General features: G+C 50.2%; 8 protein-coding genes across 8 annotated transcripts; 4 read left to right on the top strand and 4 right to left on the bottom strand.

The window, feature by feature from the left end:
* Positions 1–349: 349 nt before the first annotated feature.
* KY384_009146 (uncharacterized protein) lies at positions 350–3,377 on the top strand (the record flags this gene model as incomplete). The annotated part of the gene is made up of 2 exons (XM_044817632.1): positions 350–2,498; positions 2,575–3,377. 2 exons carry the CDS (start codon positions 350–352, stop codon positions 3,375–3,377), a joined length of 2,952 nt encoding a protein of 983 aa, XP_044664785.1.
* A 607-nt stretch (positions 3,378–3,984) lies between these two features.
* On the top strand, positions 3,985–4,734 carry KY384_009147 (uncharacterized protein; the record flags this gene model as incomplete). The annotated part of the gene is made up of 1 exon (XM_044817633.1): positions 3,985–4,734. The coding sequence occupies one exon, from the start codon at positions 3,985–3,987 to the stop codon at positions 4,732–4,734; it is 750 nt and encodes a 249-aa protein (XP_044664786.1).
* Positions 4,735–6,589: 1,855 nt separating this feature from the next.
* KY384_009148 (uncharacterized protein) lies at positions 6,590–11,209 on the top strand (the record flags this gene model as incomplete). Its single annotated transcript, XM_044817634.1, has 3 exons — positions 6,590–9,568; positions 9,649–10,477; positions 10,536–11,209. The coding sequence occupies 3 exons, from the start codon at positions 6,590–6,592 to the stop codon at positions 11,207–11,209; spliced, it is 4,482 nt and encodes a 1,493-aa protein (XP_044664787.1).
* Positions 11,210–12,460: 1,251 nt separating this feature from the next.
* KY384_009149 (uncharacterized protein) lies at positions 12,461–15,823 on the bottom strand (the record flags this gene model as incomplete). Its single annotated transcript, XM_044817635.1, has 1 exon — positions 12,461–15,823. The coding sequence occupies one exon, from the start codon at positions 15,821–15,823 to the stop codon at positions 12,461–12,463; it is 3,363 nt and encodes a 1,120-aa protein (XP_044664788.1).
* A 1,456-nt stretch (positions 15,824–17,279) lies between these two features.
* On the bottom strand, positions 17,280–18,000 carry KY384_009150 (uncharacterized protein; the record flags this gene model as incomplete). The annotated part of the gene is made up of 3 exons (XM_044817636.1): positions 17,280–17,591; positions 17,646–17,859; positions 17,933–18,000. 3 exons carry the CDS (start codon positions 17,998–18,000, stop codon positions 17,280–17,282), a joined length of 594 nt encoding a protein of 197 aa, XP_044664789.1.
* A 1,385-nt stretch (positions 18,001–19,385) lies between these two features.
* On the bottom strand, positions 19,386–21,404 carry KY384_009151 (uncharacterized protein; the record flags this gene model as incomplete). The annotated part of the gene is made up of 2 exons (XM_044817637.1): positions 19,386–20,775; positions 20,827–21,404. The coding sequence occupies 2 exons, from the start codon at positions 21,402–21,404 to the stop codon at positions 19,386–19,388; spliced, it is 1,968 nt and encodes a 655-aa protein (XP_044664790.1).
* Positions 21,405–22,342: 938 nt separating this feature from the next.
* KY384_009152 (uncharacterized protein) lies at positions 22,343–23,249 on the top strand (the record flags this gene model as incomplete). The annotated part of the gene is made up of 3 exons (XM_044817638.1): positions 22,343–22,372; positions 22,426–22,573; positions 22,642–23,249. The coding sequence occupies 3 exons, from the start codon at positions 22,343–22,345 to the stop codon at positions 23,247–23,249; spliced, it is 786 nt and encodes a 261-aa protein (XP_044664791.1).
* A 256-nt stretch (positions 23,250–23,505) lies between these two features.
* KY384_009153 (uncharacterized protein) lies at positions 23,506–25,370 on the bottom strand (the record flags this gene model as incomplete). Its single annotated transcript, XM_044817639.1, has 2 exons — positions 23,506–24,541; positions 24,589–25,370. The coding sequence occupies 2 exons, from the start codon at positions 25,368–25,370 to the stop codon at positions 23,506–23,508; spliced, it is 1,818 nt and encodes a 605-aa protein (XP_044664792.1).
* Positions 25,371–26,302: the final 932 nt, after the last annotated feature.

Consider the following 26,302-nt stretch of genomic DNA (forward strand, 5'->3'; position numbering starts at 1 on the left):
TTATCGATTCTTGCTCCCTACGCCGGCCAAATCGACCTGAGGTGACCGCTGCAACTCCTGAACTACACCTCGGGATTTTCATTCGCTCCCTGTATGCGACCTGCAGTCGACCTTCGCAAAAACAATGACATCTCCGTAAACCTGCGCTCTTGATTATCAGTCCGGATACATTCATTGAATGTCTCACGCGTCTGATCAGACCCTCCAACCTACTGAAACGACTCCGCCTCGTTAAGAGCCAACTGTACAGAGGTCTTCACCCACTGCAGCTTACCGACCCACAGAACATCAATTCGAGTCAATAGAAGATCGTTATAATCTGGGTGACAACACTGTTCAAGAAGCCTACATGCCGATCAAATTGCCCAAGGCTTTTCCACGACGAAAATCAGCTGGCAATGCGCTTGAAGACTCTCCAATACCCACGCAATCCTCGTTCCGAGTCCTCGAGAGGCCGTCAAACAAGTCGTTTGAGGGCCCAGAGACCTTGAGGCGTATTAGCTACGCTCGACCGTTGAGTGCCAGCCAGTTGGATAATCAACCGTATTCAGGGGATAACAATAATCTTAATGTAAACAACCGGTATGCTCCAAATAGTCATCTCAACGGGGTGGACCGTGCTGACAGGTGCGACAGCGGCAGCGGCGGTACCAATAATTCAGGCTCCAGTGGTGGACATGACAATTCCTCGGCCTCCGCCCGGTTCAGTTCATCTTCGACCTTGCCGTCTTCTACCGACGTGCCCATAGACGACACAAACCAGATAAAGAATCCCTACAGAATGGCTGCGCCGCCTGTTCCAGAATCTTCTGGCATTGCTTCGCTGAAAGCTGCTGGACGTGCGTTCTCTTTCGGAAGGAGGAAGGCGGAAAGTCAAGCCCTCAATTCGCGGCCTGCGGTTGAACATACTCAAACTGATGGACGAGCGTACTACGCAAGAGAAAGAGCACTCACAGAGACTAGCCACACGAGTGAAAGCACTGCCACGCCGCCCAAACTACTTGACGGCGGCCTAGGCTTCGGATCTACGGACAACTTTGGGCGAATGTTTGAAGATTTTGGGAAAAGGCAGAGCCAAATTGACTTGCCCCAGGGAGGCCTAGGTATTCGTCAAACCGAAAGCCCGGGTAGACTGTCTCCCACAGACGATCCGCGGGATGGAATGGCCCCTCCTCACCTTCCAGCCATGGAGCGGACATATAGTTATGAGAAGGGTGATGAGAATTTTCACCAGCCACCCCGCCCTTTAAAATCAAACACAATGCCACTACCGAGCTCTGCAGTGCCTACAAATCGGAATAGACAACCCAGACCGCCATCGGCCGCGCTGCGAAGAAGTAGTGGATACGGACAGCCGAGTGGCTTGGCCCGGGATTCTCCTACGTCCCAGGATCCAGACTCAAGGCTGTTCATGGACTCTATGGCGATCAGTAGACGCCTTGACCGAGCTGCTAGTGGCGGTTATCAAGACAGCGATGATGAGGACAATCCAACGGCCTCACTAGTACCGCAAGGAAAGCACTCACCTTCCACACAGGTCACCGCAGGCGCCCAATATTATTCAGCGAATACCAACAGGCAAATCCCCTCGAGTCCTGGCTTTGATCCAAACCATCGTAACGCCTCTCCCAATCCATGGCAAGAAAGTTCAACGAATTCAACGCCCCGGGCGAAGAGGGTTGGGCTGGCCAACCAAGATGAAAGGTCAATGTTCGATGCATCGCCTCCTCTGCCTGGAGAGAGGGTGCCTCCACCCCGACAAAGAATACAACCTCCGCCGAAACTTCGTACTCAAAACAAAATCATGACACCAACGCAGTTTGAGCGGTATCGAAAGGAACAAGAGATCAATCAAGCCGTCGGCAAGCAATCAATCAATGATGAGTCTGATGAGGAAGCGGATGACTATGAGGATGACGATGAAGTAGAGCGCAATAAGCAGCTGGCAAAAGAGAGACGCAAGCAAGAAGCTCATTTAGCAGTCTACCGGCAGCAGATGATGAAGGTGACCGGAGAGCAATCCTCCGATAGTCCAAACGTGCAATTACGGCCGAGTATGGATCGAGCAAGTATGAGCGCACCCAACGTGCAGAACCGAGCAAGCAGTATAGAAATCAATTTCGACAAGCCTTCAGATGATGGAGAAAGGGGAAGTGACGAGGAGGACGAAGATGTACCACTGGGCGTTCTCGCTGCACATGGCTTTCCTTCAAAGACCAGACCGCCTACCTCAATGAGTGCAAACAGTACTAAGATACAGTATAAGAGCGAGTCCTATCCTCCACCACCAGCGTCCACGAGCGGTGCTTCCCAAGGTGGTCGAGCGAGTGGTTTGCCGCCTTTCGCTAGACACCTTCCACAAGATCCCTACTACGGAGCCAGCCTCGTCAACTCTCCTAACCGAGAGTCCCTCGCCATGGGCCACCAAGGCCCTCCTTCAGTAGCTGGGAGCATTCCACCTCATGTCCCGCCAGCTGGTCTCGTTGGTGTCATTGCAGGTGAGGAACGTGCAAGAGCAGCAAGAAGGGGCAGCCCTAATGCTCAAGGACCATACAGCTCTCTCCCTCCCTCCAGGTATGGGTCAGATGCCGGGAATGCCACCTGGGATGCCACCAATTATGTCACCTGGTGAAAGAGCAACTGTCCAGATGTCTGAACAGATGTCGCAGATGATGCAGATGCAAATGCAATGGATGCAACAGATGCAACAAATGATGTCGTCGGGAATGCAGTTGCCGCCCGGTCAGGTACCTCCAATGATGCCTGGGCCACCCGGCATGATGATGCCGCCAATGATGCCTCCTGGGTACGGTCAGCCTGCAAGACCAGCGTCATCCGGCCCTCCGACCGGAAATGTTACGCCTGGAGGTCAGGCGCCAGGCAGTCGTGCAATGAGCATGATGGGCGCTCAGTCTTGGCACCCACCGCAGCCTAACAATCGACAATCTTTTGCCCCAAGTGTAATGAGCGGTGGGCTTGCTGGAGGAGGCCCAGGATACACGCCCTCTTTAGCGCCTTCCGAGCGAAGTAACGTTGGTCTACCATCACGCTATCGACCTGTTTCTATCGCTCCAGCAGACGAACACAATCCCAGAGCTCATTCCAGAACGTCAACTTTGAATAGCAATACTTTGCATCCAGGTGCTCTAGGCAGAGATAGCAGACTGTCATCTTCTCAGGAACGAAAAAGCAATCTCTCGTTGCGACCGATCAGTCAAGCACAGATGAGGAAGAGTGGCAGTGACGACGATGATGAAGAAGGATGGGAGGAGATGAAGAAGAACAGGGACAAAAAGAAGAGCAAGTGGAGGCTCAACAGGAAGAAGGATGAGCAAGCTGAACCTGGCCTCGAGTATTATGAATATACCGACGCTTAAGTTGGTGAAAGAGCATGATAAGGTTATAGACTATTGGGAGTCTAGGGTTTGATTTATTCCGAGCAGGTAAAAGCACAGGTACATTAATTAATGGGCGACAATCACTTGCGACATCGCTGTGGTATGAATGTGAAGAACTCGTTGCATTTTGGAGGGATGCTAAATAATTTCGACATATTACCACAAAAGGGTTTCTGGAGGTCCAGGAGGACACGTGCAACGATACGGAGCAAAGGGTCATAAGATGTGCATTGGAGCGTACGAGTTCTATCCCAATAAGAGAATGTCCCGTCAATTTCGACCTGCCTGTGGACGGGGCGCATCGTACGAACCCGGTGTTACCTAATCAGGTGAAGTGCCAAGACTTTGTCGAAGCTGCGAGAAACATCACGAACGCGGTTGATGTTGCCACCACCTTCGACGCGTAAGCAAGCTGATACCTACAGGTGTTTGCGAGACGTTTCTGGAACCATGCGAGTCAAGTATATATATCTCGAAATGAGATCATTTCTGACCATCATTCAATCTCAAGAAAGCAAACATCCACAAGCACACTTCCACCATAGCAAACATACAAATACTCACATTCCTACCCAAGTCCCACAGCATGTATCGTGTCACAGCTCGTAATGCCCCGCGTGTCTGCAGGGCCTCATGCGGCGCACCCTCACGTAATCTATTCACAGCCACGCCATTCTTCCCTCACCTTGGTGGTTCACCCTTTGGTGCTGTTGGCAACGATGTCTTTCGCCTGCTAGAGTCCGCGACAGCCGATCTTGTACCTCAAGCATCACGGTCAAGATATGTAGCTCGAAGCTTCACACCACGTTTCGACGTTAGGGAAGCTGAAGCCAACTATGAGCTTCAAGGCGAGCTTCCAGGCTACGAACAAAAGGACCTCGACATCGAATTCGTCGACGAACGTACTCTAGTCATCAAAGGAAAGGTCGCCAACGAAGAAGCACACTCCAACGTCTCTGCCGTTGAAGACAGCAAGCAGAAAGCAGTCACGGCAGAAGACGCAACAAGCGACAACGCATCAGAAAAGTCAGCCAACTATCACAAACCGTCTGTTGAAGAAGAATACATCGATGCGGGCGCCGAAGCAGAAGCCGCTACCGAGAAAGCACCTACCTCTAGCGACGTAGCTCAGCCGACAGAGACGAAGCGAGCCGACACCGAGCCAGCCTTCAAATACTGGGTCTCGGAGCGATCTTCAGGCCATTTTGAGCGTCGCTTTTCTTTCCCAGGAAGAGTCAATCAGAACGAGGTCAAGGCCAGTCTTAGCAACGGCATCCTGAGCATTGTTGTGCCCAAGATTGTTGAGAAGGAAGCTAGACGCATTACCATTCAATAGAGTCAAGCCACGGCAAGAACGGTAGTTGAGGCATAGCGAAGGCGTTTCCTAGAGAAATCGGATTGCATTAGCATGTATTACTAGCCTTGGTGTTCAAGAGGGGTGAATGGAACACATCATGATTCATCAGCTCCAGATAGTCCCCTTCAGCTTAATAATAACTCTCAAACAACATGACCCCACCTTTTGGGGAGGCTTCTTGCATATTGTGCACCTTCCAGAAGCGTCCAGTGATTTCCCTGTTTTCCCTAATTCAAATGTCTCATGCGTGCGACCTTACTCCTTTCAGTCCTTCCATCTTTCTGACTTTCTTCTCGCCGCAGCCGCGTCCCGTGCATAAGTCATGCTCCGGGACCTGCATGAAGTGAAACCTATTTGCAAGTGGCCTGTGCACGTCTCCTGATGCTCTGGGGAGTCTGGAAGTACTTGGTAATTGATGTGGCGCTTTTGGATGGATTGAATATCGCCCGAATAGTCGAGGGGCGTGTCAGAGACGGGCTCAAGGCTTAAGCCGTCTTCGGATACTGTAATAATAGTCAATCAGCGGTCCAGGGTCCCGCCAGAATCAGGGGTAGAGGGCGAAAGATCGGGTCGAAGTAAGTCGTAGTCTTGGGTAGTGCAAGGAACGTATTTTGTTAGGGCATTTTAAAGGCTTTGTACAACCAGACTTAGGACTGATATGGAGTAGAGGGCGGCTTGTCCAACGAATCTTTTAGCGCCCAGTCCTAAGCTTGACGTGCATCTCGCAATAGCGGCCCTTCTCTTCCCTGCTCTACCCAATCAAAGAGACCAGGAGTGAGTCCCCCGTAGCTATCCCCCCACCAGCTTGCGCCAGCAGAGGCGATCACGCGGGCGCCCATGTAATTTATTCGACCCCTTTCTTCAGAGGACTGGAATTGCCTGGGGCAGCTGCCGCTACAACGAATGGTTGGTACAGGTCCACGATTCGTATACTTGAGCGCAACATGCTCTCCACTTTGGTTCGAAGCTTGTCCATTATCAATGAGTCGTCATGGTTGGTTCGATTTGCCTTTTTCCGCAGCGGAAGGCGACAAGAGTCAATCTGACGACTCATCATCGGCAATCTACGGTAGCACCATAAGCAGTGGAGCCAGCCTGCCTCATCTAAGGATGCCAACAACCTCTTGTCAGCATCGGCTGCACGTTGCCGCAATGTCTTTGGAGGGGCATCCTCTGTAGGAATATCGTTATTGTCCCAGCAAAGAGCGCCCGTGTGAGCGGTTGAAACAAGCAGCATCTCCTGTAGACCGTAGACGGTGGGAAAATTGTCCGAGTGACAATTTCGCAGGCAGCAAATTAGAAGCTTTAGACCCTCCCCGCTCACAATTTAAAGAAGAAATAACGTTGAAGAAGCAAAAAGCATCTGAAAGCGCCCTTAAACTCCTTTCTGCATAGCCTTGTAGCAAGCAATTCTGCAGCTTACGACTGGTTCACTACTGGCTACCGCATGCCTCTCCGCAATCATCTAACATCAAACTAACGGGCCACTCCAAGTCCCATGCTTGCAGGCACTGCTTCGCTTTCTTCGTCAGCGTGCGTGCGTGCCATTCACTTTCTTACCACCTCCTTCTTACCCAAGGTCCCATCTAAGATCTCTCAGTGGGCCATTCAGCTGACATTGGGCAGCAATAATGAGAGGATGCAATAGCATAATCTCACGCCCTGTTGCTTCTTGACCTCTCGGCCCCAGATTGCCGCCGACCTCTTTCGGACCCACTCTCTCGTCTGATGAGGCTTGATATCGAGCTACCTGCGATTTCTGCCATCGGTGCATATATCTGAAGGCATTCGAGGTGCAGCACTTTCCTCACATCCATCCCATTGAGACCGGGGAATGGATGGCACTGTCGCTCAGCCTCCCATCATCGGCGCCGGCGTCGTAAGTGCACAGTCAGACAGAACCATATATACGCAACCGACAAATCCGAACGATGCAAGACATGCACCACGGAAACCCTCGGGGCTTCAGATAAGCGTCAATGCAAACGATTCGGCGCACAGCAGCATGCGAAGCCCAAGGTCCCCCAAGACATTTGAAGCTCATGGTGACCCGCAAGACCAATCTCCACGATCATCAAAGTCCAATAACACCTCCAACCTGTCCCCAAAGTCTCCCAGAGAGCGCCTTGACGAGTTCCTCCGGCTGGAAGATAGTGGGGATACAAGGATCGAGGAGCCAAGCAAGCTGAGAAATACGTCTGCCTCACCAACCAAGGCCCAATCTTACAGCCAACTTCGCAATATATCTTCGCCCTTGCCCGATGCACGATCTTTGGGCAACTCATCACCTCCCTCGCCCCGATCGACAACTTCACCACTTCTCAACGGCTCCCCCTTGCGGCCAGGCCAAGGCCCGCGAACATCGTCAATAGATTCCGCAATATCCTCCATCTCCCTTGCAACAACGCATTCACCAAAAGGTTCCTTGGACTCGAATACGACGGCGTCGTCAGACATCTCTGGGCTAATCAAAGCAGCAGGCTCCCCAGAGGGTCTAATCTACCGTTTACTGCGAGAGAAACAGCAGCTAGAGGGCCGCAATGCTCAGCTTTGGAATCTGGTGGAGAAGCAGCGCAATATGGTATTGGGATTGAACAAGGATCTGCAAAGAGCTGCTAAAGGCGTGGAGCGTTACCGCGAGGAACTGAATGAATATAAAATCAGGGCGCTGCAAATCCCTAGTGCAACGTCGGAACCCTTGGTCGCAAAGCCAAGGCGTGCTCCTTCCCCAGCTCCGAGCGATAGCTCAGCAGATCTACCCATCCAAGGGCAGGGGAATGGCATCTCAAGGTCTGGCCCTGTTCCCGAAGCTTTCGATACTCCCCAACCACTTCAAACGGGCAACAAGAGGTTGATCATATCGTCAACCGAGGTGCCGTCAGTACCTCCCACAGGCCCAGAAGATTGGGTCGGAAACACTGGCAAACCGACAGGTACTAATCATTCGCACAAGCACACCTCGAGTTCAGATCTCGGAGTCTTCAACCTACCTAGACCATCACAGACAGTGACTCCGCTAGAGCCCAATAACATTGGTCAAGCAGACAATACCCCACCAATTTCACCAACTACAAGATCAAGAATGTCTCCCCCCACCAGCTTTACTGCGAAACGCACGCAACAATCTTCCAATAAACCCTTCAATAGCCCGTCTTTAATTCTGACTGAATCTACACCAATTGGCAATGACCTTGAAAGAATGACTCCACCACGAAAGGCGCCTCCTGCCCCTTTAGATTTTGCGCAGCCCAGGAAAGACTCCATCACCAATATTGGAAAGTCGGCCGATGAGGAGTCTGCGTCAGAATATGACGATGATGAAGGAGAAAACATAGTGCCCATGCTCGAGCGAGGTCGAAAGAAGACAAGGGAGGAAGACGATGTTGATAGGGAAATCTTGCAAAAGCAACAGGAAGAGGAGAGGAGCCAAAGCAAGAAAAAGAAGAGCTCTAAGTCAAGGTCCAAGTCTGAGAAGATGAAGGCTCCGGACCAGGACACGGCTATCAAATCACAGTCAACTACATTGCCCACCTCTATGAGAGCCTTTGCGCCAGAGCCAACACCTGCACTTGATTCGTCATTCACTTCACAACCAGCTTCTCTTGCTGGTGTTCTCAGTCCGGGAGCCGGACAGAGAATTGCAGAAATAACACAACAAACTGCGACCATGAAGGCACCCCTCAGTCCCGGTCTACCTATCAGTCCCCGACCAAGTGATCGTCCAGTCAACGCGCCAATGCCCAGGCTCCCTCGAGATTTAGCGAACTCGGCTGCTTCGCCTCCTATGTCTCCTGGTCAGGGCTTTGTTGGGTTGCCGCTCTCTCCTCGTGCGGCAAGACAACAGATTCCACTTCCTCCGCAGACTCCGATGTCAATCGCTCCGTCTTCTCCAAGACCAGCACCAACAGACTCATATGCAGACCCTGCTCGGGTGAATCGACGCCCGCTGAGTCCCATGACGGTGCAAACCGCTCCGAGTAAGGTCTCTATCGACTCCGATTCGTCTGGCTCCGTGGGTCAGGTTTCGAATGCCTCTAAGCCACGAGGCGTGTTCAGAGGCTTCATGACAGAAGCGTATCCAAATCTATTACTTCCTCCGAACGCTTTGCCATCTATCAAAGTGATGGTCGTCTCTTCTCGGCTCAAGCCTTCAAGACAGAGTCTAGTGTTAAGAGGCGCGGATGAGGAGCCTGTTTTCACCCTCGGTGTGTCTGCAAGATATGACGAGCAGGATCTTTGGAGCGTCGAAAAGCCAATCACGTCGTTGCTCCATCTAGATCAGCAAATCCGACATACGTCGAGATTGGACTTCAGACTCCCGGATCGATCCCTGTTTAGCGGTCATGCACCAGCCAAGGTTGACGCTCGAAGGATGGCTCTGGAGAAGTACTTCGAGACACTGCTAGACACTCAGCTAGAAGAAAAAGCGGCTGTTGCTTTATGTCAATACCTTTCGACTAATGTCTCGCAATCTGACACGAAGGAATCAAAGCACCATAATGGCCCAGTATCACCGATTGTATCTGATTATACTGTTCCGGTTGCGAAAGAGGGATACCTGACTAAACGGGGTAAGAACTTTGGTGGATGGAAAGCCAGATATTTCGTGCTTGACGAGCCGGTTCTGCGGTACCACGAAGCGCCTGGCAGTGCAGTGCTTGGGACTATCAAGCTTTATCGAGCTCAGATTGGCAAACAATCGCCACCGAAAGCATCTGGTTCTGGCGATGAAGGTGACAGTCAATACAGGCATGCGTTCTTGATCCGTGAGCCCAAAAAAAGGACTCCAATACTTTCGTTGATCATGTCCTCTGTGCGGAGAGTGATATTGAACGCGATGCCTGGGTAGTAGCGTTGATGGGATACATCAATGGTCCAGAACCTGACATGAAGGCAAGACCAAAGCTTGAGAAGGGTGACTCTGGCTCGAGTAAACAAGTATTACAGATGAAGTCGCGAGAAAGGCAAATCAGCATCACGAAAGAAAGTCCTGAAACCGAAGAATTTGATAGTCTGCAGTCAGTGCCGTATGAAGAGACCAAAACTGCACAGCCTCCCCAAGTTCGGATCACTCCAGATGTCTTACATGAGGAGTCACCCTCCCCCACTACCCCAGGATCAGGCTCCCTACCATCTGAGAAAAGCACTTCCGCGGCGTCAAAGCAAATCTCTGGACCACAGAATGGCGCCAAGATCAGTGACGCTGGAAAATGGGGCAACAAGCCCAAGGCTTCTCCACTCCCTACGCAAAAGGAACACAAGAAGCGGAGTCTCTTTGGGTTCCACAACAAGGAGAGTGGCCCCGTCGGGACATACCATCCAAATGGCTCAGATCTCAACCTGACGCAGAGTCAGCAACAGTATCAGGAACAGATCACGAACGTCAAAGCCGCTTTCGGTGCCCCTCTTGCTGAGGCGGCCGAATTTTGTGCACCCAAAGGAGTGCGTGATGTTTGCTTACCGGCAGTGGTCTATCGATGCCTTGAATACTTGACGGCAAAAGACGCTGCAAATGAAGAGGGTCTCTTTCGATTGAGTGGTTCCAACATTCTCATCAAGAACCTCAAGGCAAAGTTCAATGCGGAAGGTGACTTTGACATTCTAGGGACGGGCCAGTGGTATGATCTGAACGCTATTGCTTCGTTGCTGAAACAATATCTGCGAGAACTTCCGTCAATGATATTGACAAGAGAACTGCATATCAAGTTCTTGAAAGTGCTGGGTAAGCAGTTATTGCGCTTTCATCATTTTCATTCAATGAATCACTAACACGCAGATAGAAATACCAGATGAGAAGCAGAAGATCAACGCTTACAACGCATATGTACATCAGCTCCCAAAACCAAATTTCACCTTACTTAGAGCTCTGTGCGATTACCTGGTCACTGTGATTAGCAAATCAGATCTCAACAAGATGGACACACGCAATGTTTGTATCGTCTTCTCGCCGACTCTCAACATTCCCATGCCGCTTATGATATCCTTCCTATCAAACTTCGATGCTATCTTCGGCGACACCGTTCATAATGGGCCTATTCCTGCCTTGGATCACCAAACCCCTCACAGTCTATCCGCTGAGGACATACGCAGTCCTAGACGGCAGATGTTTTCAGACTTACCCACCCCTGCTTACAACCAAACATCGTTCTCGGCCAATCAGCAGCCATCTAGGCAGGAGCCAAACATCAATGGATTGCACGGCCAGCAAGATCTCGGCTTCGCTCCTCTCCAGCCTTCCTACAATCACCCCCCACCTCCGTCACAATCTCCGCCCCACGAGCCACACTCACTGGCCATACCAGCTATCGCGACTCCAAGGAGGCTTTCACCCGGCGCAAGCGCAAAGCAAAGCCGACGAGAGAGTTCCATGCTCCTTCTTGGACCCGGCCAACGGAAGAGCTCCTTGCCTATGATGAGGAGCGAAGGAGGACAATTCACGACGCTGGAACACTAAGACTCAGGCGTCTAGATGACTGACGACCCGACACCGAGCAGGTTCGCCTCACTGCTTTCACGCGAAACGCACTGCACGAACGTCGCTAACAGCGCGACTATGGCTACGATTTGTTTCACCGACTCCGAATGATACCCTTCTGGCATTACTTTTTTCGGTGACACGGCGCCTTGACAAGCGAACAATCTTTGCGCGTGGCTAACCGCTCTCAAACCCCTTTACCATCTACACACCTATACCTCTCTCTCAAGAGCAGAGCAAAGGAAACCTTTCTGGGATCCCTCCATCTACCTTTAGATTCATATTGAGCGACACCCATACGGTATGCTCAGGATTGGACGGGCGAATAAAGACAGGGGGCTGGATCACCCCTCCCTATTTTCTCTATCTGCTATATACACGTACACGCGACAGTTTTTGCTCCTTTCGAGTTTTACATTACAATACAATGCGACAGAACTTTGATACCCACTTAGGAGGCAGCGCAGCATTACTATTTTAGTACCAAGCAAGCGAACGGATGAAAGAGCGGATATGAATGCATGGATGGATGGATGGATGGATGGATGGACGGGTTGAGGATGGCTTTGACAGCTAGTCACCTAGCCAGAGAGGAGAACGAGGATGGACACGTCTTGTTGATTTCATCTGATTTGATGTGATGTGATTCGAGCTTCTAATGTGAATGGGATGGGAGGTAGGTATACCCGGGGGTGTTGGAAGGGGGTGAGGAGCTGAGCTCACAGGACCTTCTTTCTTCCACTGAAGCAGGTCATTGCGGTCGTCTTTTGGGTAATCACCCTATCTAGGTGTGGTGGTGTTCTTTGGAGTTTTAGATACCCTCTTGTGCCTGTCTGCTCGCTACTGCTTTAGTTGGGCACGTAGGCTTGGGATTTTGGTAGGCAGGCGTGAGTTGAAATGATAATGCTTAGTGTCTCAATTCAAAGCAATGCATTAAATGCCTTTTTCGATTGTTTGTGTAATGTTATTATTTTGGTATTGCCTATAAGGGGCAAGCTATTTGCATATTTGTTAGTCGAATATATACAATACACAGCATATCACGTAACGTTAGTGTACATAAGGTGCCCTGGGTATCTTCTTACGGTCATATCCTGCCTGTGGGACCCAACCAGGTTCCTCACTTGGTTGCAATTATTTCGTAAGTCGTGTCATGAGAAATCTTATCATCCATCCTGCGCTCCACATCTCCTTCGTCAAGGAACATCCACATTGCCATTCATTTCCCTCTCATTTCGGCGTCGCTGCCACAAATATAGGCACGTCACTCAGATCAAGCCCATATCCCTTACTATAGTGCGAGCTCTTTCGGCTCGCCTTGCCATCGACCCCCCTCGTCCCCGCACTACCTCCAAGACCACAGCCAGGCTCGTAGCCAAAGTGTAGGCCCCCTTCATAGCGGCCCATCACCGAACAATTCGTTGACGAATGTCCAGGACTTAAAGTCATATCTCTCAACTGAATTAAACGCGCTTCAGCTAACTGTATCGCGGGCTGCTCGTCTTGCACGTCGTGGTTTTGGACCAAGTCCTCCGGAGAAGTGTTCCTCGTCAGACGATGTTGTTGCATCAGAGCCGCACCGGCTGATTTGCGGCGTTCAGACCAGGCGCGTTGTTGAGCTGTCCAGCCAAGACTTTCATCTTGGACGGCTTTCTGGCAGGGGTTTGGAGTGCTCTGGGACAATGTTGGAACGCTGGGAGAAGAGCTGGTGGCAATGCTACGCGGTCGCTCCCCAATGACAGTTTCTTGCTTTTTCATTTGTCCTACGCTCCGTAGAGCTGGGAGAGATGGGACGGGAGGCGCATTGACCATGGTAGAGTGGGGTCGGAGATTCCTGCCTGGTGTTCCGCCACGATCATTGAAAGACGTAGACCGCAGACGCCTCCCTACAGCGCCTGAGCGAGGTTCTGATCCATTCCAGATAATTGCACTAGGTGATTGATCCCTCGTCTGCTTTGCACTCAATAGACTCTGATCGTCTGTCGGTGTGCGTTCAATAAACATTGACTGTGGGCGTGACCTTCCGACAGAATGACTCCTACTGGTTTGCATCATGTCTGCTGGGGCTTCCGGACTCCCTAGACTTTGGCGCCTGGCACGGCTTCGAGCCCGATTTAATTCCGACGCGGTCTGGTCGTCCATGCCGACGAAAGACCTCGGCCTTTGCATCACGGAACTCATCTGGTGTGGATGGTGTCCGCTTGATGCACGTGAAATACCCGGGTGAAGATTGGTCGCGATATCATACGGGGAGCCTCCTAAGGATTCTGCTACTGTGCCAAGATCACACAATGTTGGGACTGCATCCGTTTGGCTTACTCTGCGTTCCGTTGACTTGCGCCGAACCCTGGGAAAAGATCTTGCGCGTAGTGATTTATCTCCTCTGGCTTCTCTACTCAGTTGTTTCACCCTTTCTTCCCTATCTCTTTCCGCCTCCTCTTCTACTTCTTGCTCGTGCTTCTCCAGTCGTCTTTTCGCCTCTTCGGCTTTCTTGACCAGCTTTTTGCGCTCCTTGCTCTTTGATCGAAATCCAAAAGCAGACCAGCTTGGCGATCTTACTATGTCTGGCTTCCCTACTTCTTTCTCTTCTTCCTTTTCTCCTTCCTCTTCTTCGGGTTGAGCAGCGGCATGAGATGAGGTAGACGAGTACTCAATCGACTTGAAGTCACTGGGCTTTGAAGGTTTGGCGTCGAGAGGCCAGAATGTCCTGGCGGCTTCAATGGCACTTGCAGGAGATGGGAACCTGACTAGCGTCGAGTCAGACTTCTTTGATCCAGCACCCTCGTCGGATGAAACGTGTTGCCGCGTGGGGTATGTATGCTGCAGGGCCGGAAATTGCATGAGACGTTCAGCATGCCTCAATGCCATTGCAGAAGGCACCCGAGGTATGGTATCCTCCGAAAACTGGGAGAGACCAGTATTGATTAATGTTTGCACGGGTGGCTGCGACATAGGTCTATTCTTTTGTAGCCGGCGTCCCCTGGCCAGTCGCGGCGACACATCCATAGAAATTGCGGATGGAAGAGTAGCGTCCCTTGGCCGATACTCGTGGACTTCGGCCTCTAGGCGATCAAGTCCGTCAGAATCACGAATGCCAAAGGGTTGTACGGGCGCGCAGATAGGCCGCTTTTCTTCAAATGCTTCGAGACGAAGGCTGTTCGGATTGAAGGTGGAATGACGATGATTGATGCTCCCATTACTCTTATCAGAGGCGTTTGACTCAGTCGAGTTGTAGCCACTGTCTTGGTTCATGATTGGATCTGACTCAACTGTAGACTTGGCGGCTTGCGAACGTGGTACAGACCACCTTTGGGTTGTTTCATTTGGACCCCCAGCACCATTGACATTGTCAAACGCGTCCTCTTGAGGAACCCGAGATACCCCAGGCCCAAGTAAGGCTTGTGTCTCCGACAGAACAACAGCTTCATCTTGGAATGCTCTCGCTTTGAATGATTGATCCGTCGATGTAGATGAATGGGAGAAAGGACTGCTGTTAATCTCGGCGATGTACTCGAAAGCCATGCTGGAGGCAGAGGGAAGAGTGTTCACTGCATCCGGAGACGGCTTCGTTTGTACTTGCTGCTGACCGTATTCTCTATGGGTAGGAGTCGATCCTTTCTCCAATTGCGAGTGGTCCTCGAGTCGAATTGTTTCATCTGGCAACGCTTCATCGCCACTACCCTCCGACGCTGTATGATAGGCGTCGTGTCCACTCGAGCTCGGCGTTGGTGAGTGATATGTCCCAAGCTTCGACGTTTTCAGCGTCGGCGAGATCGTGCCGTTCGTCACCCGAAGCGTACCTAACCTTAGTCCTCCGAGTTGTGTGACATTCAAATCCGTAGGAGTTGATCTACCGTCATTTGAGAGTGCGAGTGCAGCAAGCCGCGACAATGGAGAAGACTCCGAATGCGAAGGATTGTAGTAATAATTTCGTTCCTCTTCAGATAGTCGTTTCTGAGGACGTCCTGGAAGGGGCGGCTTTCGTAAGATATCACTGGTGCTTCTTGTAGCCAGTCCGGGTGTGTACAGCGACTTGCGGCGTGTTGGGGGAAAGAAAGACTCGGTGTACATGTCCTCTTCGCCAGGGGATGAGACATGTTTCTGAGCAGCCAGGCTGTCTTTGTGTGCTCTTTCTTTAATTTGCTCGGCGACAACAGCGGACTCGGTTGCGCCTGTGGCTGTGAGCAACTTCGAGCTTGAGCTACTGGTGAGCTGCAGAGCTGATGTTTTAGTACTTGACAATTGCGTGAACCCAGATCCGCTCCTTGACAGGCCGTTTCTCGATGATGTAGGAGCTCCTGCCAAACGAATTGGAAGGCTTGCTTGTTCTTCGTCTGAAGAAAGATCTTGAGGGGTTTCATGTGACGAGCCGTATAAATACTCTCGAAGCTTGGACCGAGATTTGCGTTTGCTCCTCCGCTCACCACCCGAGCTCACGGTCACTGTGTCACCAAAGTAGTCGAGATCGGAGGAGGTCATAGGCGAGCTGGACTCCTGGTGATGGCTGGTAACATCAAGAAGGTCTGACCAGGAAGAATTTTTGGATTGAGGCTTGGAAAGCCTCCGGCTCATGGCAGGTGATTTTCCGCCCATCTTGACGAGATTGAAAGTAGTCGTGCTTAGCACAATTGGCGTGGAGAAACGTGAGGTAGAAGTCCCGCAAGCTGACGAAGAGCTTCAGTGAACGAGTGTTATGCAATCACGAGTATTGCAGCATAGGCAGCAACTTCATCACCGTTCCAAGGCTGTGGCCGCCAGGTATTTGCTGCAAGACTGACAAGGACAGGGGATCAGGCTGTGACCAAGGTATCTGTATCTAGCGTCGAGAGCGATTTGTCTGGCCTGCTGCAAAACGAGCGGAAGGATCTCGGAGAATTAGAATCAGTGATGCAGGAAAGAGTGTCTATGTTTAGCAAAGATGTAAAGAAAGTCAGGAGGAATGCCAGCGAAGATGTGTGGAGGGGCGGGCCATCCTGCTGAAGGCTGGGAAAAACAAACAAGTATGCGGAGCTCCAGGCCAATCGATAGCTAGCGATGTGGCTGGGGACCCGCATCCACGCTAGTGAAATCTTGGAATGCCAATAATGCCAAGGAACGCCACGGCATTCCATTGTGTGCCAAGCGGGAGTCGGACAGGACTTACACTTGTCTATGTCGACCTCCCTGTCCTCAATTTATTCAAATTGTTTCGTTTCTCTCGAATGAAGCCATCAAGAGTCGATGCGGGCTTTATAAACTCGGCGAGCTTATTGGAGGCATGCACCTGCCTCGAAGAACGGTTGAATCAGCTGAGTCCATCAAGTATATTCACAGCCCGGCTCGACCCAGAGCACCATTATCTTGTTTTGTCACGTAGGTTGAGGCAGCACCAGTCGCAAGGCGAATGCGTGTCTTGGAATACGGAGTTACTAGATGATGATCTTGATGGCTTAGAGACTCATGACGAGGTTTCAATGATACAAGTCAACGCAAATGCATTCATTCTAATGCCACGCTAGGCCGCAGTATACAAGAAAAACGTTCAAGGACCAGAGACTGAGGTAGACTACCATATCATTCATTCGCCAACCTATCAGGTTCCTGTGCTTTACTTTTTCATTAAGAACCTCCCAAGTAGATCACGTGTTGGCATAGATGCTGTGTACGAGTGCCTTGTGCCCCGACATCAACATGAGGCTTTGCGAGCTGTTGGGGTGATGGGAGGCTTAGGGATGATTGTAAGCCTCACTCAGTTATGTTGCTAGATCCATCCAGCCATCTGACAACCACTTCAACGAATAGAATCATCCGACGACTGATGTCCCATGCTTTTGGATACACCCTTGCCAGACAGCGGAGGCCATGAGTACCATAATAAGCGGCATTGGAAAGGATGCTAATGTGTATGAGTATCTTGTTCTGTGGATCGGTATGGTGGGCAGCGCTATTGGATTGAACCTGCCCAAAGAGGTAGCTTCGCATGACAGTGAAGGATTTGAGGGCATAGCGTAGCATATGTAAGCAAGCCTTCGCTAGCTTTGTATCCACCGACCCAATCCCCTTCTTTACCTCAGTCGTCATCATCACTACCCTCCTCCATTGGCGCATCACTATCCTCATCCATAGCGACATCCTCATCACTCTCGTCATCTCTTGTTCTTTTTACGCCTTTAGATTCCTCGGCATCATTGAGCTCAGCATCGCCGTTTGAGGTTGGAAGTTGCTGCGGTTTGACAGGTGTTGGCAGCCCTGAGGGTGGTATGCCAAAAATTTGCTGCTGCAAATCAGTGCTCACGGTCGTAGTTGCCGCAGTCATTGGCATTCTATAAGTCCCATCCAATTTTGCAATGGCATTTGATTTGCCTTTCGCATATCGTATCGTCTGTTAGGTTTCAGTAAGACCACATTCACATTGAGAAGAGCGTCAACTGCCCACCATTTGCTTCCCAAAGAAATCAAAGCCTTGCAATGAGCGCATTGCCTGCGTTGAAGCTTGCGTATCTCTGAATGCCACCCATGCCTGCCCTCGCATTTTGTTACCCGGCATCGCCACGACATCAAGAACTGGGCCATATGTGGCGAACAGGGTGTACAATGAAAGCCTCAGATCGTGTTTGCGAAGTTTTTCCGGCAGGTTGGTGAGGTAGAGACTGTAAGTACACCTTAGCTGTAGCGTCCGGTCAGACTATTTGCGGAGCAGCATGCGGGAACGGAGATGCTTACGTTTGGTTTGGAGATGTTGTCGACTTTTGAGGTGGCCCATTATGAGAGACCACATTTCGTGATGCCATTGCTTTAGCTTCCCAAAAGGCCTGCGTTGGCTAAGAGATTATAATGTTAATTGTGAGATTGAGATTTGAAGGTTGTCGCGTGCGCTAAAGTTTAGCGCGAGGACACATCAATGACTCCTTTTTGTCGATTCCCAACCTTCATACAGGGTAGACTTGGGCTTCAAGCTCATCATTCCATCGTCCAGTGGACTTTCGAGACAATCTTTATGTCAAGCCAATCAATTGATGCCGAGCAGATGCTTCAGGACATCTAAATTTATACTGTGCTTTGCCTTTGCGTTACTTATGTAAGAACGCACATACTGTCTACAACATACACCAATTCGGGATTTCAAGACGGCTGAGTTCCACCAAATATACCGAGCAAATACTTCGCCGCGATGAAGTCGTTCATTATGCCCAGAGCTTTCTGTGGGTAAAACGGTAATCAATTGCTCGTTGTGGCGGTAGCGAGGTCAAAAAAATTGACCAGAGAAGCTCCGTTGACTTTCCTGATTATGAGACTGGAAAGATCTTGCTTGGGTAAGGTAGCTTTACCATTTATGGGGTTACTACGAGATCTTGTGATAGCACATATAATAGTCAATTGATCATCCTAAAGCATTACTCTTTGCAGTATTCCATCATCAACCCCTTGTCCTTCCCTGAACTGGAGCTCTTTTTTCTCACAAGAATATCGGAAAAATCTGAAACCGAGTGGTCAGCGGCGTTGAGTGTCGTAAATCTGTCAATCTAATAATCCGTCAAGTTATGTTTGACATGCAGAAACCAGCTCCGTACACGATTCAGACATTACGGAGCACGAAACTTTGCATTCGGTTCCAAACGGCCTTAGATTTTTTGTTCTGACTTTTTAAGTCGCGATATTCTTCATTCTGATCACGCGTTCGTACTGTCGAACAGAAAGTGGCGTAGTCGTCAGTTTATATCGTCTCGCTAAGTAGCATTGTTGACCTACAGGTCAATAAATGTCTACAATTCTATGCTAAACCAGTTTTGCGGGTCACTTAGTCTATGCCAAAACAATAATAAAAAATTCTAGCTAAAACAACCTTCCGACGCATATCCATCGAATATCGTGAAATAACATGAATTGATCAAAACTTGCTGAACGATCGAAACACGAACAACTACGTAATCCAAGAATTTTTCCCAGGTGAGGTCATGCAAGTTAATCAAGATAAAGTCTCAAGTATTCTAAAAGATTCGTACTTGCGTTTGACGTCTTGAAATTACAAACAAGAAATATGGAAAGATCATTGGAACAATTCGACGAAAGAGGACTGCGTAAGTTGTTGAACGTACAAGTTCATGGTGATGGCAGTGCGCATGTAAGATTTCTTGTATACGAACAAAATCGTCATTAATATTGACTTAGACTTATTTCAGAACACACGATCTTCGTCCCCAAAAGGCAAAAGTCCCAAGAGTGGGGCTTGAGCGCTCGAGGCGCGACGAGCTCCCGGTCCTTGAAACTGTAGCTGAACGTTCACTTCAGCTCCATCACGACTAGTTTTCCCATGTTCCAGGGACACAGTATTGGTTCGATTTTGAGTTCGTTGCTTCGCATAACTATTGGCTGATTTCTTTCTTGAGAACCATGCATTGGCCCATCCACCCATCTTCCGAATCGGATATGGCATATTGGGTTTTTTGTCGTCTCTCTGAACGTAGACTCGTAAAGCAGAGCCGTAGCGCCAACACACGAGCAATGGAAAAATTATCGCGTGGATAATGAGACTGATGACAGTAATTATCATGTACCAGCCTTGAATTCTATCTTGAAGTACGTCATCAACGTCCTGCATTTGTGGAAGCGCAAGGCCGACTTGGCCCCACCCTGTGTAGCAATCGCATCGATTCATGAGGCCCCATTGTGTCATTGCAATGCCAGTCAAGGTGGCTGCAGTGAATATAATATCTTTCAAAAATGTCACCCAAAAGAGTAGCGTCGAAGTTTTGAATGATAGACAAAGGATCTTGATTGGCTTGCTATTAAGGGCCAGTCCTATGTTGATTGCAATGTCTAAGTAGGAACTGAAAAGCCAGGCAATTAGGATTGCGAGCTCTGCGATGTGTCGACAATTAAAGCTTCCTGGCGGTACCAGAGATGTAATTATTATTGCTGTTATGGTGCCGGACATGACGATCAAGTGAGCGAAGAAAAGATGGCTTGATTTCTTTCCGGCTGACCGTGAGGATTCAGGATGGTTACTCCGTATGATTTCATCTGATTGAATCTCATTCGCAACTGGTTCGGAATTGTGTCTTTGAGGCGAGCTAGCAGGCTGCAAATTGTTGGGCGAACGAGACCGGATCTGTGAATCGTATTTAGATGGTTGCCAAGTGTATATCCCCCCATGGAACTTTCGTCTTTCTTTATCATGAAGGCAGGCATTCGGGAGTGAAATCTGGTTCTTTAAACTTCGGCGATAATTCAAATCATTCTGAAAGCGTTCAAGTATGCGTGGAATAGCAGCCTCGGTCTGAGACACGCCCACAATGGAACCAAAGGTGACGACTGGAAGGACCCAATAATAGAGGGAAGAGAAAGCGATGCTGAATGTCTCTACATTGATGTAGAGCGTATTGTTGAGAGCGCCGGACCCATTATTGGCAACGTCGGCAGTCCTGAAGATTGCCACACCAATGGTGATAATGAAGATTACCTGCGCCGCAACGACGGGAAGCGATTTGGTTGCACGATCAGCCGCAAGCGCTTCTGCAGTTTGGTAAATGTTGGCTTTGGGGGTTTTGCGGCCTTTGAACCGATCTCTGTCACACTGTCAATGTCACTGACTCCCTGAATATTGCTACATTACGTACATTGCATCTCGCAAAACTGCGTGAGCTTCATCAGCCCTCTCCCACTCCGCATACGCGTCAGTGATAAGTGTCAACGCTCGCCAACCCTTTTCTCCGTCTTTACCTTCTTGAAAGCCAGCCTTTTGCCAAATCTCTGCCCAATGTTGACAAACATCTAGCTTTGCAAATAGATTGGCAATGGTATCAATAGGATCTCCAAGGAGATGAAAGACGACGAACGTCTCCGTGGCACCGTCAAGTGGAGGCCTTGGAAAGATGAATGCAAGCTGAAATAAGGGGAATTTCCATGTCGTTAAGCGAACCCATATATCAGAACTTGGATATCGATTCCAGCCCTCACCAGCAACAGCTACGCACGCTTCTTGGGTCAAGGCAAGACTATTATTAGAGGGCGGATTGCCTCTGACTGCTCGGTAAAGCCTTGCATCACTAGCACAAGCGTCATAGATGCGACTAGTGTAATTCCAGAGAGTGTTGAAGTCAAAGTGCTTTGTGTTGATACAGGCAGGCCATGGTTTAGAGCAATTGTACGATATGTTTGCATGGATGTGTTGACAATCCGGTAATAAGTTGGCCATGGAGGAGCTTGTAAAAATCCTTCCTTCAGAACATGTTGCAAAGCCGACAGCAGCGGCGCAAACAAGCCCGCTTTTAACATGGGCTTCATGGTTACCTCGATTTCGAGGACGACATGAGGCTCTGTCCAGAAAATGAGCAAGGGGAGTGCATGTTTAGGCGATTCACGATGCCTGTCTCGGCAGCAAAGGAGCGCTTAGCATGCAGGCTGCCTCATTTTATCACCCCCGGCTAAATCGGCTCACGCCCTGACCACTCATAAGGTTATACTCCCCTAGGTCTGGCTTCGGAGAGAGGCGAGCCTATCTCTTGAGGACGTTCGCTATCGTGCAATGATATCACACCTCGCAGTTATGACAGAACGTAAAGTGTGGATGACAAGGTCTTTTTTGGAAGGGTTGAAAATTCATGCAACTGATAAAGCTGTAATAATATTGAACATATCAGGAATTGACCAAGGCAAGCAGTGGTATTAGTAGACTTGGAACTAACGAGTAAACTTACTAATTGACCAAGAGATGTCGTGGTCTCATCAACTTTCAGTCACCAAATGGTGCGCAGGGAAGTATCGTCAACTTACTTGGGTTGGGACTGCCAGCGTGACCTCCAAGAGCAGGAGGTCACTGTAACGCTTGAATACTTGGAAGACATTCCTTTCTGTTCTTTCAATCCCTAATTGCTCGACATCAGAGTCCAAGACTAAAGGAGGAATTTGGAGGAGGGAATTAAACTGGGTTGTGCTGCACCAAGAAACTAGTCCCGAAGAAGACTAGCTGTACATATCCTAGCAACGCGTATACCAGCTCGAACTGCGACATCCATGAGCGATCACTAACACCCTCGCCGTCGTATGACTAAATAAAATAGGGTTAATACCGAATTAATCTGAAAATACTGACCCAGTACTCATTCACGATATTCAAATCTTCAGCGTCCTACAATGAACCACTTCCCGCAAGCTTGGGGTCGAGTAAGTCCGACTGTTCAAACCCAGCAAGCTAAGCTCCAACTCACATCTGCCAGCCCCGAGATGATGTCTACGGACCCTACAACTCCTCCTATCTCCAGACCTCCGCACCCAATACACACACGCAACAACCCATCGTAACAGGCACCTCCGTCCTCGCCGTAAAATTCAAAGACGGCATAGTAATAGCAGCCGATAATCTAGGTAGGCCCTTCCCTCCCCTTTTGCCCTTCCCTATCATGTTCCCCACAACTAAACCACGTCTCTCACAGCCTCCTACGGTTCCCTCGCCCGCTTTACTCCTGTCTCCCGCCTCCGCCCCTTCAACCCCCGTGCCATAATAGGCTTCGGCGGCGACGTCTCCGACATGCAATACCTAGACCGTCTCCTCAACTCCCTCGACGTTGACGAAAACTACTCGTCCACGGGCCACAGCCTACATGCGGCAAACCTGCACACCTACCTCTCCAAAGTGATGTACAAGCGACGCTCGGATATAAACCCGCTGTGGAACAGCATGCTAGTCGCCGGGCTGGACGGTGAGGACAAGCCATTCCTCGCGAGTGTGGATCTCTTGGGGACGACGTTCGAGGCGCCGACGCTGGCGACGGGGTTCGGGGCGCATCTTGCGCAGCCGCTTTTGAGGCGGTTGGCGGAGGAGGAGAGTCAGGTGCCGGGGATTACGAGGGAGATGGCGGTGGAGGCGGTGAAGGAATGTATGAAGGTGTTGTTTTATAGGGATGCGAGGAGTATGGATCGGTATAGCATTGCGGTTGTGACGAAGGAAGGGGGTGTGGAGTTGAAGGAGGACGAGGTGCTGGAGGGGCAGAGTTGGGCGTTTGCAGAGGAGATTAGGGGGTATGGTACTCAGGTTGCTTAAGGAGACAGGGGGTTGTGAGAATAGAGGAAGGAGAACAAGTCCGAGTGGAAGGTTGAGATTAGAATGAGAGCTATCAACAGATATTAAGCTCCAAAAATATGCCTGAATCACTTCACTGCTGAAAGACTGCACCGATGCCCTGGTATCCTCGCGGAAAACAATTGTAGCCAAAACAACAACAACAACGCTAAATGACCATGAACGCCATGCCATATAACCCATCACACCTCCACTTACTCCTTATCAATCGTAAGCGTCACTGTCGCTCAACTTTCTCGTTATTAATATCGACAGCATTCGGGACTGTCTCCTGCTTCATCCCACTCCCACTCGGCCCACTAGGGTGTCCATTACTCTTCTCATCAAGGATCTGTTGTGTAGCCTCTTTTCCAAGTGGCTGGCCGTCCATTGCTTCCTGCGGCGGCTCTTCACCTTTCGCCTCCGCCTGGTTCTTCAAATGCAGCTTCATCTCCATCTTCTTCTTCTTGCTTATCTTTTGCTGGCCTGTCGCTAGTCTTTCTTGCTCATCTAGATCGCTGTATTCGCTGCTGCTGATACTTGAGTCGTCCCCTTGAATGAGTACTTGTCCGCTACCTTCGGCCTTCTTTCGATCGCGCTGTTCTTGTTTCCACCTGCCCATCTTTTCCTCATCAGCTTGGCAATCGAGCGTTACCACCTTAAGTCCAGGGAGAGACGTTTGCAAGAACTCTTTGAGCTGTGGGAGCTTCTTGGCGTTCGGCCGATAAGTGCCACTGTCATTGTCAATGATGAGGCTATAGTATGCGGGGTCTTTCGGTGGCTCGCCTGACGGCGGACCGTTGTCGATCTCCACGGGTGGATGTGTTGGTTGTTCATCGGGGGAGCCTGAGCTGTGAGGATGTTTGAGACGTCTAATGAAGAATTCACCGGAGTAGGCAATGTAGATGTTGACATCACTATGCATGGTGTGCTTGCTCAACATGTCGATGCCGAATTCCTTGCCGGTTTCTGTAAAGCGCCATTGACCGTCTAGTGTGATAACATACGTGAAAATGCGGCCGCCTTTGTCCCAGTGACAAAGATCAAGGAGTTGGAGAGTCAGATCAGGGGACGGTGCCGGAAATGAGCCGTAAATAGTGGTTCGATCGTAATTGTATATACGAGCATGCTGGTGGTGGAGCGCGCGATTGAGAAGGCGGCCTTTGAGCGAGGTGGAAGTAAACATTCCGGCAACGAATGGCTTGAATTCGACATAGCGGTGGTAAAGTTCTGGAGGCACAGGACCAGCCAGCTGCATTTGATTTGATTGGAAACTGCCAAATGTTAGCTGGAAGTCGCATATCCACCACTGCGCTCTTACTTGTATTTGTCGGTGCCTGAGTGCCCAGGCTCCTTCGTCCCTGCTAAGCGGCCTATCATGGGACTGAAGTGCTTGCTCCAGGTGCATGGCCCAATAGTGTACATGTGACCTCCATTGTCCGACTGCGTTCGGCCCAGCACCTCCACGCTCATTACCAGGTCGCCCGACATCTTCACATTTCTGTTGAACATTGCGGCACATCCCCTCACAAAGTAGGCTCGCTTGCTGCCCATGCGTTTTTTGACCTTGAAGGCCTGCTCTTTGATGCCCTCCCATGACTCGCTGATTCCGCCAATGTTCAAGGAGACATTGCCTAGGCGATCATCGTGGTCCGCAGGATCCTCATCGTAAATTCGGGCTTTCAGAGCAAAGCCACTCGATGGGACATTGGCCACAATCCATTCCTCATTCCACACTGGATCAACATTGCGACGGATGGTGGTTGTTCGGAAGAAGAGGTTGGGGTCTTGTTTGTGGCGGGTCGGGAGCTTGGTGTACAGCTGGGTGAGAACGTAGGGGTCGGAGGAGAGGGAATTGATGTCAGCAAAGGGAAGGGCATTGGCGCGATGAAAGGTGATTTTCACATTGTAGCCAGGAGGAGCGTAAGGGATTGGGGTATCGTCGAATCCACCCTTGGGTTTCTTGTCCTGCTCGTCTTTCTGCGGCTTCATGTTCTTGGCTTTCGCCTGGAGAGTCTCGGTCTTATGCTCGATTTTCTCCGCGATATTGTCCTGGTGATGGCCATGTTTCCGGTCAATGGGCGTCACCTCTTCTTCTGCCATTGTTGTTGTGCCTGTCTCAGCAATTCACTTTTGTGACGCGCGGCTTCATAGAAGTGGGATGCGACTGACAGAGAGCTAAGCTTTTTTGCCCAGCAATAAGTTCGAGGGGGACCAGACCTTAAATACGTCCCTAGATTAGCGACTCCAGGCCGGGAGCTAATAATAATACTCGTATTACGGATATAACGTGGACTGCCTGATGATGACTCCTAAGAAACAACTTTCAATGACTTGGTCAAATGCAAGCAACGATGTAGCATTCTTGCAATATCAGCGCCGACCGCGAAGAAACGCTCCCTAGGACCCTACCTTTGCATACTCACACCAGCTATGCGCTAGCCTTTCTGACTTGTCCTGAAGCGCGAAGGTCTGGCCCGTTCTGTTGTAGCCACCACCATTTTTCTTCCGTTTTTAGCCGTCGTACCAAAACTTCAATGATCACCAGACGAGTGGAACCAGATAAAAAGATGCATCATCCTCCACGGTGGAAGCTCTTCGTTTGCACGAATCATATCATTGTCCCTCTGAAACTACCACGCCGCCATGTCTTTCATCGAGCTACAGACCGTGATCCTTCCAAATCTTACATCTGGACTTTCTATCCCTTCTGAGATCAGGACTTCCAACAGCCTTAGGAGTGCTTCCCAACCATCCATACGTTCTGACACAGAAGGGCTGCACCCATCAGACTCGGGTTCGACAGATCACGCCTTGTCTCGCCTGCGTGCCTCTTTTATCGTGGCATCTGTTGCGGGAATCACCCTTCTAAACTGTCTAGGCCAAAGTCTCCTCATCGTTGCCATCCCTCAAGTTGCCGAGGATCTCAAGATTCCTTCAGGTCTCATTCAGTGGCCAACCGCGGCTGCCACTTTGACCTTGGGCTGCTTGCTACTAGTGGTGGGCGCCATTGCCGATGTGGTTGGGAATAGACC

Source organism: Bacidia gigantensis (genome assembly GCF_019456465.1).
Source record: "Bacidia gigantensis strain McMullin 20006 chromosome Unknown scaffold_268, whole genome shotgun sequence".
NCBI lineage: Eukaryota > Fungi > Ascomycota > Lecanoromycetes > Lecanorales > Ramalinaceae > Bacidia > Bacidia gigantensis.